Below are 16,202 nucleotides of genomic sequence, written 5' to 3'. Positions count from 1 at the left end.
ATTATCTTGTATCAAATAAAACATATCAGAAAAATCAGAGGCTATGTTGCTGGATTTAAAGTAATATAGCTGCATACTGCAGACGCTGGCCTAAAAAGTGTTTAAATAACTGTATTCAGCAATGTGGCACCTAACACTACAATACTAGACAAGCCCTAGACTAACTAAGCTACGTATTAAAAAACAAGTAGCTGAAAGCCCATGCTGTCACAGGTGTTATGTTTACACACATAAAGTCATGTGTGTAAACAAGCCAAAAATGGCCGAGAACTTTAAAACTGAACAGTAATAGGCCATGAATCACAGTGATGATTGAATCTGATGATATTCTAAACAAAAAGAATTCTCAACCATGCTTGTAGTTGTTTCTGTCACTTCACACTGACTCAACAGACATTCTTGACTTCAGAGTGATGTTTGGGGGTTTTGTGTGTGGTGGTAATGTTGTTGTTGTTGTGTGGGTGGTTGTGTTGATTTGTGTGTAGGGGGAGTTGTTTTGACAGTTTTGTGTTAATTTGCATGGGTGATGAATGATGGGGGTATGCGGGTGTGAGGGGTTGTGTATATTTGGGGTTACTGTATATGCTGGTTGTGTTATGTGGGTGGTTTTGTTGATTTGTGTCAAGGGAGGTTGTGCTGGGAGATTTGTGTTGATTTGTGTGGGTGGCCATTAGGCGCATGGATGTGCCAGTTGGCCCAAGTAATCCACCATATGTGGAGTTTCCCTTATACAAATAATTCAGTTGTGACATGAAAATTATCTGTAGAGTAAGGGTGGTGATTTATTGAGTTACCTCTAATATCACAATAGTCTAGGACTCTTGGCATGGCATAGATAAATGCCTTACTGTAGCTGTATACCATAGGTGTAATTTGTAAAGTCAAAATGGCTGAGAACTTAAAAATTAGAAAGTAACAGACTGTGAAACCATATGATGATTCAATCTGGTGATATTCTTAACAAAAAGAGCTGTTTCCATCACTTCACACCAACTCTACAAGCATGCAGTGACAATCCTGAAATCTTATTATATAGAGGCACATAAGAAAAAGTGAAGAAAAAAATAGAAGTTCTGCTGCTTGGGCTTTCTCTCTGGTATGTTAATTTTGACAGAACTTGTGAGGTAAACTGAGAGGCAGAATACCACTGAATGACATTCCGTTGGCACTGAACTACAGTATTGTCCTCTGGAAAAAATACTGGGCTCAGTTCTCTTCTAATCAAGTCAGAACTTCCTCGAAACAGGACAAATCTTTTGGAAAGAATTTTAACTTTTACAGCTTTCAGATGGCTCACAGAACTCTTTCAGAATAACAAAAAAGCCTTAAGGCGGATCCATTAAAAGTTATTATTTCCTAGTAAAGATTGTTGAGTACATTGTAGGCCCTTTTCACATGATTACATCCTTAATTTTATTCATGTGGGAGGCACAATGACCTAATGGACAGGACATGGGACGAGAAGTCAAGAGACCTCAAATCAAGTCCTGACTTTGCTGATGACTTGTTGTGTGAGACAGTGGGCAGGTGACTTTGCCTCTGTATACCTGTTTCCATGTTTTTTTTAAAAATGAAGTTAATGAAACTCCCCCTACCCTTTGTAAAGCAATTTGACAGCTACAGATGAAGGATGAGCTATGTAAGAGCTGCATGTCATTATTTTAACTGACTCTAAGAGCCATTTGTCTTTGCCACTCAGTGGTTTGCTATAATATTTTGATCTCTCTGGTCTTTTGCTACTTTTCTTCTCAAACATCATATGACCACAACCTCTTAGTTTCTGTTTCTCCTCCTAGATTTCAACTGAACTCTTTGGCCCTGTATGTTCTCCTTGGCAGTAGGACCCCAAAATGCTCTCTACAAACATCAGTGAATTATGCCCTACAATGTGGCTGTGGTAGAGAAGCATTTACAAGTGGAGAGATATGGGCACAGAAATGTTAAATGGCTTGCCTGGGATCACATAGCATATCTATACTGCAATAGAACCAGGAATAAAACATGTTCCCATTTGTGTGCTTTAACTACAAGATCATCGTCCATCATCCCTCTGGGTGTCTACTGCTGAGATTCTTTATTATCCAGTCCCAACCCCTGGTCTGTGCTGTTCCTTCTGGATATCTGCTGCATTTCTCTGGTTCTCAGACCTTTTCTCCAGATTCTCACCAACTCTTCCACTTAGATGTGTTCCTTGGCCATCTCTGCTCCTATTTTATAATCCACCCTACCCTCCCTCAGCTTCTGCTCCTCATATCTGTTTGCTGTATTCTTTCATCTTCTGCTGACCCCTTCCCACATCATTCTGTGTTGTGATGGCCACAACACTCCCTCCTCCATAGCTGCCTCTGAGACTTGGAATTCCTTCTGTGTATTCCAAGTTATTCCCATCCTATTAAGTTATACAAGGGCAATTTATTCACTCTTGTTGTTAAGATAATAAACAACAAGAAGAAGCTGCTCATTTCGCTATTTAACAGAACTGTGTTGAACCCTCTTAGTGACTTTTACTGTAAACAAATAGCTTAGGGGAATTCTTTACACCAGCCGTTCTCAGCTGTGGTCCAGAAAGCTTAATCACGTTGCACTAACTCTACATTAAATATTTTCCAAATACCAGTTTTCCATGTAAACAATTCCTGCTGAGGTGTGGCATGACACTGGGAGAGGCGCCCACAAAATAGTCTTACTTTTAAGATTTGGTCCAGTCTGAGAAACCCTGCTTTTATACATTAAATATAGTTTAAAATGATGTCACTCAGCTAGCCTGTTTGCTTTCACTTTCTTCTACATTGCTTTTAAAAACATGTTTACTTTGCATTTCCTCCTTTATTTATACCTTTTGTCATTCCTATTATTGTACGGTCATGTTTTTTAAAAAGGGGGAAAAAGCAGTCCTCAGCTTCAGAAAGTCTATAAACAGCCATTGAGTAGTTACACTGGTGCTTTGCTTATGCTAACCATGGTCACATGGGGGCACTCCATCTGTAAAAAAGAGTTTTGATTTCTTCATGGTAATAAAGATGGTGTATTTTAGATCTAAAAATCATATTTCACCCATTGGTATTAGAGTATCACCAACGTTACTTTTCATTGTAGTAGCAGCAACTGAACTGGAATCAGTTTTTGTAAAAATATAATTTAATACTGATTAAAACTTTACCAAAGATTTTTGACTTTGGATTGATCAATCTAAATCATCAAATAAATCAAAGTGAAGAAGGTGATTTTAGGTACATTATCTGATTAAGGTGCCGCGATGCATTCATCCAAAAACGTCTATTTTGCTTCTGTCTATTTTTTCTTGTTTTAATCCTCACACCATGAAATGGAATTAGTAATTCAGAATTCTATCTGAGTTATTTCTTTGTATGGTTTGCGTGTGTATATATAAAAGTACACTGGTGCTTCCGTTTTGTGAGCAGTATAAAACATATTTTCATCACAACTGTTGTTCATAAAGATGAATGTCCCACAGGTTTCTCCATAGAAAACATGGCTTTTCAATGCTTTTCACTCAGCCAAATCCTGAGTTTTTACTTAGGGCGGGTCTGCACTAGAAACTTTTGAAGTTTTAGTAATGACCATTAGGGATGGCGGTTTATGACATTTCTATATTGTTAAAAGCCGAGTGTAGGTACAGTTATATACTGCCTTAAAAGTGCTTTGGCCAATACAGTGTATTTCACTGAGGGAACCTGTATAAGCTGTATCTACTCTAGGAGGGGTTGCTGATAGATGTTCGCTGGTATAGCTATGTTGGCAAACGTTTGCTAGTGTACACCTGATCTTAGCCTTTACTCAGGCAAACTCAAAGTTCCATGGGAATTTTGCCTGAGTAAAGACCTCAGAAGTTGACCCAGTGCACTTAGTTTCTATATAATGCAGTGTGGGATTTCTCATAACAAAGGAGCTTGTAAAGCTTGAAATGTCTGTCCATTTCAATTTGTTTCTTTTTATTTACAGAATGGTTTGTCTCCATTGCACATGGCAACACAAGGAGATCATTTAAACTGTGTTCAGCTTCTGATTCAGCACAGCGTGCCTGTTGATGATGTCACTAATGACTATCTGACTGCACTGCATGTTGCCGCCCACTGTGGCCACTTCAAAGTTGCCAAGGTTCTCTTGGATGAGAAAGCTAATCCTAATGCCAAAGCACTGGTGAGTATGCAGTGGATTACTAGTCACAGCTAAACAGTTTTCTAAAGTTGCAGTGCCTAATATTTGAGAGTTATTTTCTGTTGGTTGAAAGTTTACAGGCCCTGACGTTCAGTGTAATAATGCTGTATTTGTAGAGTTCAAGAAATGTTACTGTAGCTCTAATTTGATATTAACATTTTTTCTTGTGCAGTCTGTGTATGGATAGTTAATAGTGATTGACGTAATTTCTAGTGTAACCAGAGCCCTTTTGCATTTTGATATTTATTGTGATTCTCTAATTCTGAGTAGAATGAGTGACTGCAATCTTAACTGCTGCAGTTGTCAGCATAAGAGAAATTCTGATTTTCTAAAGATTTGCAAGGAGGAAATGAATAAGTGACATTTAAAATAAAGAGGATATTAGAGTATACAAAGTTCTGAAATTTGCAAAACAAGAATAAGTAATATAACAAATATCCACAGTATTCTTAAGGAGTTTCATCTTTATACTCACTTTTGTACATTAAAAAAACAAACAAACTGCCTTTTAATACAAATAAACTGTTTCCAAATGTGTGTATATATTGTTTTAAGGTGTTCTCATGGCTCACTTTGTAAAAAAAAATGTCTGTATAAATATACCTTTAATAATCATCCTAAACAAATTTGAATTCTTACAGTAATTGTACTGTACTTTGGTGCTGTACTGGGCTCAGGTCAATACTGTTAGGCTGTTGATTTCATAAGTACTACATGAGTTCTGTACAGAACTACGAACCTCTATAAAATCAGGGTCGGTTTGATTCCTTTTTTACAATTGGCCTGATTTACAAGGCTCCTTGCTCTCTCAGCCACCCTCTTCCATATATACCCCTCATCTTATCTTCATTGTCTTTGGGGGAAGGCTATTGTGCTGTGTCTGTCCCTCTGGTGAGTGCAGAATGCTGCTTGGCTTCTAGTCCTATAATATTTATTTTGGCTGCATTCTGAAATTATTGAAGTCTCATTAAATATGTCAGAATATCTTGGGCAGGGTTGCTGGATGGCAGCCAATCACTGGTCTGGATCAGACAGCCATAAATCTCCTTATTCCCCAATTCATTCACACATAGGGTCAAAATCTCTATTCCAGCTAAGGCACAAGAATTGGGGAGGGAGTAAAAATGATTTTCAATTGAACCTCCTATATTCTGGGCCTCAGAGCAACCTCAGAGCTGATCTAAGTTGTCTTGTCCTATAGCAGCTTCCTAAGGACCATTATACTAATAAAAATAAGCAGAATGCAATGGACTCTGATCAAGTTGCTTCTTCTGCTGACACTTTCATGATGTGCCTTCTATGCTGGGGACCTCAAAAGACAGGGGGCAACACAGAGCTGTTTTGATAGTTCTATGCCACCCAAAGAGCCCCTTACATCCAGATATTCCTGGTGTCCAGCTTTGTCCCAATTATGCTTCATTTTGCCCATATTCCAGTTCTTTAGTACTAGTTTCTCCTGGTCATTATCCTATATTAATGGGCCCAGATAAATGGAGGCTCTGTTAAAACTTAAGTGGAACATACACTTGCACTGACTCAATGCGATGAAGGCATGTGTTGTACCTAGTGTTATTGTAGCCATGTTGGTCCTAGAGTATTAGAGAGACAAGGTACTTGAGGTAATATCTTTTATTGGACCAACTTCTATTGGTGAGAGAGACAAGAGCTCTGTGTAGCTTGAAAGCTTGTCTTTCTCACCAACAGAAGTTGGTCCAGTAAAAGATGTGACCTCATACACCTTGTGTGTCTATGAAAGCATATGGCATTCTATACTCCTGTAGCTAATATAGTTAATTTTCATCAGATCTGAGGCCCAATTCAGTAAGCTGTTTTAAAAACTTCTCTGTGGAAGCTCTTTTGATATGTATGTATCAATATTGAAGATACTATTGTAAGCAGCACTTTGCCAGTCTTGGATATTTTGGATAGCTTGTTTTCTTGTTTCACTTGGTTTCTTTCCTGTTTTTACCATTTCATCACAAATAAGGTGTAGTTTTAAATGTGCACTATACAGTTTGTAGAAATATTTTTCTTTAGAATATATTTGTGTTAGTAATATATTTCATGTGAGAAAGTGATCTTATTAAAATTAAGTTAATTGACACAAAAATAGTGAAAGAAAAAATAGTGACAAAAATAATTAAGTAAAACAAACTTTAGTAATGGCATAGGTGGTATATGAAAGTATTTCCTTTCTCATTAACAGAATGGTTTCACACCTCTTCACATTGCTTGCAAGAAGAACAGAATTAAGGTTATGGAACTTCTCCTGAAACATGGTGCATCTATCCAAGCTGTAACTGAGGTAAGAAGCATTGTTTGCATGTATGACTTGGTTTCTAGTGCCAATGCAGCACTGTTCAATTACATGATACATGTGCATTGATTAACGAATCTACACTATTAAAAGTAAAAAATGATTTTCAGCTAGAGAGGAACAGATTAACAAATGCAAATAGAAATATACTCAGTTGCACTATCGGATCAGAACACCTACATAATGAATTTATTTTAAAATACAAAGGTGATATCTCATCAGAAGAAATGGGGCAGATTTTTAGAAAGGATCTCCATATTTCTGCATGCAGTTTTGTACACAAGGGGTGAAATTCACCCTTGTGCAGCGGGTCAAAACAAACCTTATTTTGAAGGGTTATGTGTCGGGCCCTACCAAATTCACGGTCCATTTTGGTCAATTTCATGGTCACAGGATTTTAAAAATCATAAATTTCATGAAAAGGAGTACTTGTGGCACCTTAGAGACTAACCAATTTATTTGAGCATGAGCTTTCGTGAGCTACAGCTCACTTCATCGGATGCATCCGATGAAGTGAGCTGTAGCTCACGAAAGCTCATGCTCAAATAAATTGGTTAGTCTCTAAGGTGCCACAAGTACTCCTTTTCTTTTTGCGAATACAGACTAACACGGCTGTTACTCTGAAACCTGTCATAAATTTCATGATTTCAGCTATTTAAATCTGAAATTTCACAGGTTTGTAATTGTAGGGATCCTTATGCAAAGAAGCTGGGGAGAGGGGGTGTCACAAGGTTATTGTGGGGGTGCTACTCTTACTTCTGTGCTACTGCTGGTGGCGGCGCTGCCTTCAGAGCTGGGCAGCTGGAGAGTGGCGGCTGCTGGCCAGGAGCCCAGCTCTGAAAGCAGAGCCACCGCCAGCAGCAGCGCAGGAGTAAGGAGGGCCTGGTATGGTATTGTCAACCTTAGTGCTGCGCTGCTGCCTGCAGAGCTGGGCCCTCGGTCAGCAGCGCCACTCTCCAGCCACCCAGCTCTGAAGGCAGTGCAGACGTAAGGGTGGCAATACCGTGACCCCCTAAAACAACCTTGTGACTCCCCTGCAACTCCCTTTTGGGTCAGGATCCCCAGTATAAGAAATGTTGGTCTCCACCGTGAAATCTGTATAGTATAGGGTAAAAACACACAAAAGACCAGATTTCACGGGAGGAGACCAGATTTCATGGTCCGTGACGTGTTTTTATGGCCATGAATTTGGTAGGGCCCTAGTTATGTGGTTCATAGGCCTTGTGCTAGCACTGCATAGAGATGAAATTCATCCACGGTAATTCGGGATTACAACTCAAATAGACATCAGTCTGTTATTACTTAGGGCTGCATATAGAATCATAGAATATCAGGATTGGAAGGGACCTCAGGAGGTCATCTAGTCCAACCCCCTGCTCAAAGCAGGACCAATCCCCAATTTTTGCCCCAAATCCCGAAATGGCCCCTTCAAGGATTGAACTCACAACCCTGGGTTTAGCAGGCCAATGCTCAAACCACTGAGCTATCCCTCCCCCACAATATGATTGTGCACACACAATTGCTGGCAAAAATTTTGAGGCCGAATGAAATCACATTGGAAATTTGGTCCTATTTGTGTGCAGAGCCCTATCAAGTTAAGAATAACGGTCACTTGTATAGAGGTGAGATAACTATACAAGGAGTCGAGTTAGAAAAAGGATTAGCTGCTCTATTGAGGAAATTAAACAAGCTACACCTGGGAACAGTTTACCTCTCAGAGCTTTGAAGTATGAATTTGTTTCCATTTTCTAAATTATTCAATGGAAAATCAACCAGTACTTTACCTAAATCACAGGGTGATAACTAGAGCACTTTTCTGCATGAGGATATACTTTCTTGAATAAGGTTCTAAGTAGTGCTTCTTTAAAGGAAGCAGACATATTGGTCTTCCTTAGGGAGGCTTTAAGCAATGGCCCTCACTGGTTTGTACTTGCCAAAGGGGACATGAATCTGACTTTCAGGTCATAGCTTGAATCCCCATCAGTACATGAATGAGAAGCACAGACTGAAACTTAAGCAAAAGAGACACTGTGTTTCTTCTCCTTACTTGTGGCTTTCTAACCGTGAAAATAGGCAGTTTGTAGAACTGTGTGATTAACTGATTTTCCATTTCACTGGCAGTTCAGAAAAATAGGGAGGGAAATTTGGTTCAGGGCAAACTACTAACCAATTTTATTTTTTTCTTAGGCATAGTAAAAAAAAATAGTAAAGGTTTCATTTTGAGTCAAATAAAACATTTTATTTGGGGGATTTTTTCACCTTTCTAATAAAAGCAAAAGAAATGAAGGGCTAGGAACTAAAAAACAGCCAAACAACAAGAACAAAAAACCCAGCAACCACAACAAGGAGGAAGTGGTGGTGCCTAACTTATACTCAACAGCACAGTGGTTACGGTACTCCCTTGAGATGTGGAAGACCCGTGTTCAGATTCCCTCTCTGAAACAGGGGCTTGAACCCAGGTATCCACCTTCCCAGGTGAGTGCTCTAACAGCCAGCCTGTGGTGCATTCTAGCGTGGGTCTCTCTCAGACTGCGAAGCTGTTCCACTTTGTATAAAATACTTGAATAATTGTTGGGTGAGAGAGAAAGAAAGAATGACTCTATAGCCTGGTGTTAGTGCACTCAACTTGGAGGAGAAAAACCTGGATTCTGATCCTGCTCCAATGGCTATTTAATTATTTATACAAAATGGAACAGCTTCTGAAGGGAAGACTGAGAGAAATCTGCCCCAAAATATCCTAGAGCCTGGTGGCAGGGCACCCGGTTCAAGTCCCTGCTTCAGAGTGAGGATTGGAACTGAATCTCTCACCTTTCAGGTGAGTGTCCTGATATCGGGGCATTGGATATAAGAAGGGAAGGCATTTGCTGCCGCCTCCTCCTCCTGGGTTTTTTGTGAATGGCACCTAAATCCCTTTGTGAATGTGGCCTGAAAAAAGGAAATGTTTAATTTTCAATAATGTTGAACCAGTTCATTTTGAAACTTCTCAGAATATTTCTTTTTTTTATTTCAAAACAATTTTCTGAAATTGACATGAATTCACGCAATGTTTGGGTTGACCCAGCTAAGAATCTTTTGGCAAAAATGTAGCTCAGCTGTAGTAATTGGTCTGAATCTAGATGATCTTATCCACAAAGGACTAGAAAATACAGCATAAAATGCTCAACTCCATTAGCTGGTAAAAACAGCCCAGATTAACAAGGTTATCCACAATCCAGAAACAGTTCTTCCAACAGAATTGCAGGTGTTCTGGTGGAAGAACACTTCCTTCATGTCCTGCACAACCACAACATGGATTTTAAAAACACATTATACTGCACTGGGTCAGGTTTGGCATGGGACTTTCACCACTCGTGGTCTGTCTTCCCCTCTGTCATGAGCCATTAGTATATCATGGTGACCTGTGATGGTGAAGCAGCAAAAGAGGATATTTTGGAGCCACTACATTTGCAGTTATAAGCAAAGATGATTTAATCTCTTACATGGCTATCAGTACATTGGCCAGACAGCTGCACAGTGTTCTTCCCTGGAGAAATCTGAAACCAACAGGTTCTGTCCTTTTGTCAAGAGCAGGAGGACAGAAAAATTTGGTCCCAAATGTGACTTCTCTTATGTCATCATTATTGTACAACTGTTTATTAATATGGTTATTTGTTAAAGATTCCATACCTTTGTATAGATCCTCCATATTGTTCCCCTCCTCCCCTTCCTTGCCTTTTTTGCACATGGGTTAATTTTTGTGATGAAATTTGATAGATTTATTTTTCTGATTAAAAAAAAACAACCTTTAAAACTTATTTCCTGTAAATTGTTATAAAAGAAGGTAGATAGTAAATAATACAGCTAGTTAGAGCAGTGGTTCTGAACCGATTTACCACTGTGGGCCACATACGGGGTCCACAAAATGTTAGCTGGGCTGCAGATTGAGAACCACTTTGCCCCCCACCTAACCCCCCGCCCCAAATCCCTCTCCTCAGTGCCCTCTGCCGAGAGACCCCTCCACAGAGTGGAGCCAGGAGCAGAGAGCTGGGCGTGGGGCAGGGACCCTGACCCGAGGCCCCGCTGTTCAGGAGGCACCCAGGACCCCCACTCCCCTGGCTGCCCGGACTCCAAGGCCCGCTGCATGGGGCCGGCGGTAGCCCACGGTAGGGCAGCCTGGAGCCCGTGGCCTTTCGCACACAGCTGAGCTGGGCCACAGCTGCGTGCTAATTGGGCAACATGTGGCTTGCGGGCCCTGGGTTGAGAACTGCTGAGTTAGAGCTAGTAACAGATTAGGAGACAAACTTGCAGTTTCCTATTCACAGTTGTGATGAAATGGGGTGGGGGAGTTAGTCACCAAAATCAAGAGATCTTCTGGGATCCAGAGAGATCTGGTACCTCTTTATAAATGATACCCTTCCCCTTGCAGCACAGTTCTTTTAGAAAACATACAGATACTTGCTGATTTCCACCACCGCTGTGCAGCAGCAGCTGTGAAGGGGACTCTGGGGTTCTAATGCTGCTTGGAGAACTATTAACTATTGATTGGATTTCTGATGGGAAATCCTTGGGGTCAGCAGGGGAGTGTGCCCAGGTGAGTGGCTGATCCCCTGTCTATCGCGGCCCCCCCCCCCGATACTGTGGAAGGGCAACCCCACAGGGTTCTAGTGCTGTAAATCTGTGTAGTTTCAAGGAGAAAGGCAATGTTCTGCAGAGCTAGCTCTCTTCCGCACTGGTTTTGAACTCGCCTCCTCTCATGGAAGTAGATGGGTAATGTTGACCAATATGATCAACAGGCATTTTCATTTACTCAGAAAAAAAATTGGAGGTGGGAGGGAGGAAGGACCATAAATCCACCTTCATTAACCCTGTGTTTCAGCAAGTTACATCTTCATACCAGAAACAATTGTATCCATTTTTTTTTCCAGTCCAGTATTGGTTTGTAATGAAAATTTCTTTATTTCCTTTAAAAAATGTTAAATTTATCATAAAAACAAAATTTAAAGTGAAAGCAAAATTTCACCTTCCTCATTAATCTGTAGATTTTAGTGAAATCAAGTATTGCTGAACTAACTACAATGTTTGTTATTTATACCCCTCAATCCTAAATACATATAAAGCCCAATTCTACATGTGCTTAAAGCTAAATATTTGTGTAAGTCTTTCCAAGATCAAGGGCTTGTTCAGTCATTTGAAATCAGCAAGCACTTGGGTATATTGATTTTTAAACAATGCGGTGTCCCCATGCTTTGTTCAAAGAAGAAAATGTAAAACTAGTGAGTTAATTTTGCTTGTTTCTTTGTTTGTTTTCAGTCGGGCCTAACTCCAATCCATGTTGCTGCCTTCATGGGACATGTAAATATTGTGTCACAGCTGATGCATCACGGAGCATCACCCAACACCACCAATGTGGTGAGCAATGGCTTTCTTCTCAGTAGCATGGAAACACATCTTTAATGAAGTAGAATCTCTGATATTGGTATTTATTTAAGGGTACAATACTGAAAGGTGTTGACCACCTCTTGAGAGGTGGTCAGCACTCATAGCTCCTGCAGAAGTCAGTGGGAGTTGTGAGAGCTGAGGATCACTCAAGGTTTACAGGACCCTGAGAAAGTTTTGCTTTAGGCCTGATCTGCACTTAAAATTTAGATTGACCTAGTTATCACTGCTGAGAGCTGTAGGTTAGCTGACCTGGTGTAGATGGAGGTAGGGGAACAGAAGAATTCTTCCATCACCCTAGCTTCCACACTGTGGGGAGATGGATTACCTACGTTGACTAACAAACCCCTTCCGTTGAGGTAGGAAGCATCTACACTCTGGCACTACAGCAGCATAGCTCTGGCATTGTAGCTGTAGTGTCCTGAATGTAGACAGCCTTAGTTTTATCCTGAACTGATTATATTCATCTACTTATTTGCTAACCTAAAGAATGAGAACTCACTCACTATAGCTTAACCTAGTACATCTAATTTTTGAGAAGTGCACTTGACTGCTTGAGCGCTGCTCCTCCAGAACACCAGAGGCCTTACCATTTAAGGCAAGTTCTGTTTTTGTCAACAGATTGCAGCAGATTGTCAGGACATATTGCATGTGTCCATACAGCCATTCAAGTGCACTTTTACTGGAGGAGCGCTTGTGCCCCGAGGGTCCCAGGGAAGTGGTGTTTAGGTGTGTACTTGACCAACTACACTCATTGCTTTAGGAAAAAAGAAGGATGCAAATTTACAATTTGGCATGAAAGTCTCTCTTCAAAACAGAGAGATGGACACTGTCGGAAGAGAGCACTGTATATATAGATGGTTTGTTCTGTAAACAATATTAAATTATGCACACATGCAGCACCATCTGTAACTTAGGCAGCATTTGAATTAAAAGATCCAGTGAAGTACAAAAATCAAGAAAACAATTTCCCTCTTGAAATCATTCTGGTTTCCTTGGATATGCATCTTTTGTTAAGCCTTGGATTTATGTACTTAGTAATGATTTTTTTGTGTTCACTCAACTGAGTGCTTGTCAGATCACAACAGACATTTGGGTCATAGGGCATAACAGCAGGGATGTAGAGGAAAATCAGCACATCTAAATACATAAAATTTGCAGTCATTCTAAATGTTTGACCAACTGAGTGGTCATTTAATTTGACATCATTTTATCATTGTAAATAGACTACAAGTGAGCAAGAGCTTTGTTTTCTTTTCAACAAAAGAAGAGAACAGTAATGTACTATCCTATTAGCAGACCGATGCTGGAATAAATTAATTCCCAAAATACTGCTCTAGAGGTCAAATATTGATTTGCTTCCCCATCCTGCTCACAAACTACTCCTTAAAAAATAATAATAATAATAATGAAAATCATGCAGTGATTATTTTAAATTGGGTCATGAGGGTTTTTTTACTGATTAAACGTTTGTTTTTTTACTGAATCTTTGACTATGTTTTGCTTTCACCACTACATGTTAGAGAGGAGAAACAGCACTACATATGGCTGCCAGAGCTGGCCAAGCAGAAGTTGTTCGATACCTAGTACAAAACGGAGCTCAGGTAGAAGCCAAAGCTAAGGTAAGGTGATATTCCACGTATAATAAATAAAGGGTAAACTTAGCAAAGCTAGGAAGTTTTGCAAATTAAAGTGAAACATTTTCTTCCCAGCCTCTGGGGAGGGAGCAAGGAAGTCAACCCATGTGGTGTTCTTTATATTTTGGTAATGATCTTTTTGTTTCTATTTGGTGCTCAGATACTATGGTGAGTGCACTACAAATGTATAGATAAGGCAGACAGTGTCAAGCTAGTACCAATGGTCATTTTCCCCCTCAGTTTTACTGGATGAGGGGAAATTGTTTTTATTATGTGCAAAACTATCATCCCTGTGCCATAGGCATCTGCTGTCATCTCACAAAGCTTTGCTCTGTGTACATTCAAAAAATAAGTATACTTTGAAAGAGTGCTTCACAAAGAACCCCATACAGTGCTGGCATCTCTGGAACACCTACAAGTCAGATGTAGTAGCCTTGCAGAGTGGAAAGCAATGAGGGTTGGACTGCCATGTCACAGTCAGGCAAAAAGTACAGTGATTTCACAGCAATAATAATTTATCTGTAGGAATTTCTCCATAACAGATCAGGTATTAAGGAGTGGGTGATTGAAGTAGGATGTCTCAGTTGGAATAAGGTGCTGTCACCAAAGAACGGAGAATTAGGTAAATGTGGGTTGTTCTTAGTCTCTTTGTGGGGAGGAAGAAGGGGAGATGGTGTGACATGGTATGATGGTTTGTTGAAGACAACTGAGATTGCTTGGAACCAAGATTGTGCAATGTGGAAGTGTAGGAAAATGTCAGTACATAATTTACAGAAACTACTAATGAAAGAAGGTGAAATTATCTGGTAGGCACATAGTACAGGGTCACAGACTACACTCTGGTGACTCAATCTATCTATTTGTCTTCGCTGAAAGTAATCTGTGAGGCTCTTTTCAGAGCAACCACCTAGGTCTTAATACAGTGACATTGCTGTTCAGTAATTTCAGATCTCTATAAAAGAACATGGATTTCAGTGCCACATAATTTTTGCATTATTCTGTTTAAAAAAAAATTGAACATAACCAAGTATAATGGGCACCCTTACATTTATTTAAACAGATTTGAAACTTTTTACCAGTTTTTCTGGAATTCCCCATTATTGAGACAGAGACTATGAAAGGAATTGCTCACTTCTAAATAAACATAAAAGATGTGTTTTAATACATAAAATGAGGAAATTAAGTGCCAAGGATTCTCACTCCATCCCAAATGCCTTCTGGTGTGATTAGATATTGCAGGAGGTCGTAGAACAGGACTAGATTTGGACTAGATTTGTAAAGGTATTTAGGTGCATAGTGGGGTTTTCAAAAGCATCTAGGAGCCAAAAACTCATTGATTTCAATGGGTGTTCGATGCCAAGATGCTTTCAAAAATCCCACCAAGTGCCTAAATAACTCTCTAAATCGGGTCAAGGGACAGATCTAAATCCACTGTAGCTTTGATGAGGCCCTTAGTGCAATATGGCCTGCAATATAATTTCATGGTAAAATGATGCAATGCAGGGACAGATTGAGAAACTTGAATACTTTATTTTCTGTTCTTGATAACATTGTGTGTGGGGGACATTTTCTATAACAAAGCACTTTCAGACATCCCTTAATCATATGACAGAGAGGAAAAACAGCATTAATAGTTTTAGCCTTGATAGAATTAATAGTCATTTACAATTGCATAACAGCATCTCAGCAAATAATGTCCTTATGCAGATTGTCCTGTATTCCTGTCATCTTTATATTTAGGATGACCAAACGCCACTACACATTTCTGCCCGATTGGGAAAAGCTGATATAGTGCAGCAGTTGTTACAGCAAGGAGCATCTCCAAATGCAGCCACTACTTCTGGGTATACACCACTACATCTTGCTGCTCGAGAGGGACATGAAGATGTAGCCTCAGTTCTTTTGGATCATGGTGCATCTTTATCTATAATTACAAAGGTAAGGGAGTTGTAGAAGTGATTGCTCGAATGCTTTAAAAGGTTTTGTAATAGTTGCCAGTGAATTAGGTGCAGGATTCACATGTGCATACCAAGTGACATAGGAATTAACCACATTCTATTATCTAGGAGGATAACATGTTTTCACTTCTATGCTTGATTTATAACACAGCCTCGTGATAAAAACATATTGATTTTTTTAGTGTCATGGATCAGTTGTTCTCATGGATATCTATAATCTGCTTTGATAGACTTGTCTAATGTTTAAAGGCTAAACTCAGCACATTTGTCTACCAATGCCTATCGTGTGTGATGAACATTGGCTGGCAGAAGTGCAACATGAACTCCAGAGATGGAATACTAATTTCTAGGTTGTTTACATAAGATAGAAACATTTCTACTCTTCCAAATGACAAAATGTCTGCCCTTTTCCAGGCAACCTATGATCATGATTCCATTTGGGCGTATATTGATTTCATAGTGAAAGGAGTGCACAGCTGAAATTTTCACCAAGTGGCGTAGATATGAGTGGTTCCAAAACCATGTCTGGGGCCCCTGGTGACCCGTGGAGCACTTGCTGGTAGTCAATGGAAAGCTGCTCTGATTACATAGTTGGTTGCTGCTCCTTGTTTTCAGCTGCTTCAATGGGTGTCTGGGCTTTTCCCTGCAAAGAAGAACCTCCAGGCCCATGAAGGCATTTGGAAACAAACAAGAGAC

At 39.9% G+C, this 16,202-nt stretch overlaps 1 protein-coding gene across 10 annotated transcripts in view; it reads left to right on the top strand.

The window, feature by feature from the left end:
• The window catches only part of ANK3 (ankyrin 3), a 554,708-nt gene that overhangs the window by 404,197 nt on the left and 134,309 nt on the right, over positions 1 to 16,202 (top strand). For all 10 annotated transcript variants that reach the window (XM_073353398.1, XM_073353395.1, XM_073353403.1 and 7 more), the window contains 5 exons: positions 3,964 to 4,161; positions 6,386 to 6,484; positions 11,786 to 11,884; positions 13,435 to 13,533; positions 15,289 to 15,486. In XM_073353398.1, the coding sequence (XP_073209499.1) occupies positions 3,964 to 4,161; positions 6,386 to 6,484; positions 11,786 to 11,884; positions 13,435 to 13,533; positions 15,289 to 15,486 (693 nt within the window). The remainder of the gene's footprint in view (positions 1 to 3,963; positions 4,162 to 6,385; positions 6,485 to 11,785; positions 11,885 to 13,434; positions 13,534 to 15,288; positions 15,487 to 16,202) is intronic.

This window comes from Lepidochelys kempii, chromosome 7, assembly GCF_965140265.1.
Source record: "Lepidochelys kempii isolate rLepKem1 chromosome 7, rLepKem1.hap2, whole genome shotgun sequence".
NCBI classification, from domain to species: Eukaryota; Metazoa; Chordata; order Testudines; family Cheloniidae; genus Lepidochelys; species Lepidochelys kempii.
This window is presented reverse-complemented; position numbering and strand designations above follow the sequence as displayed.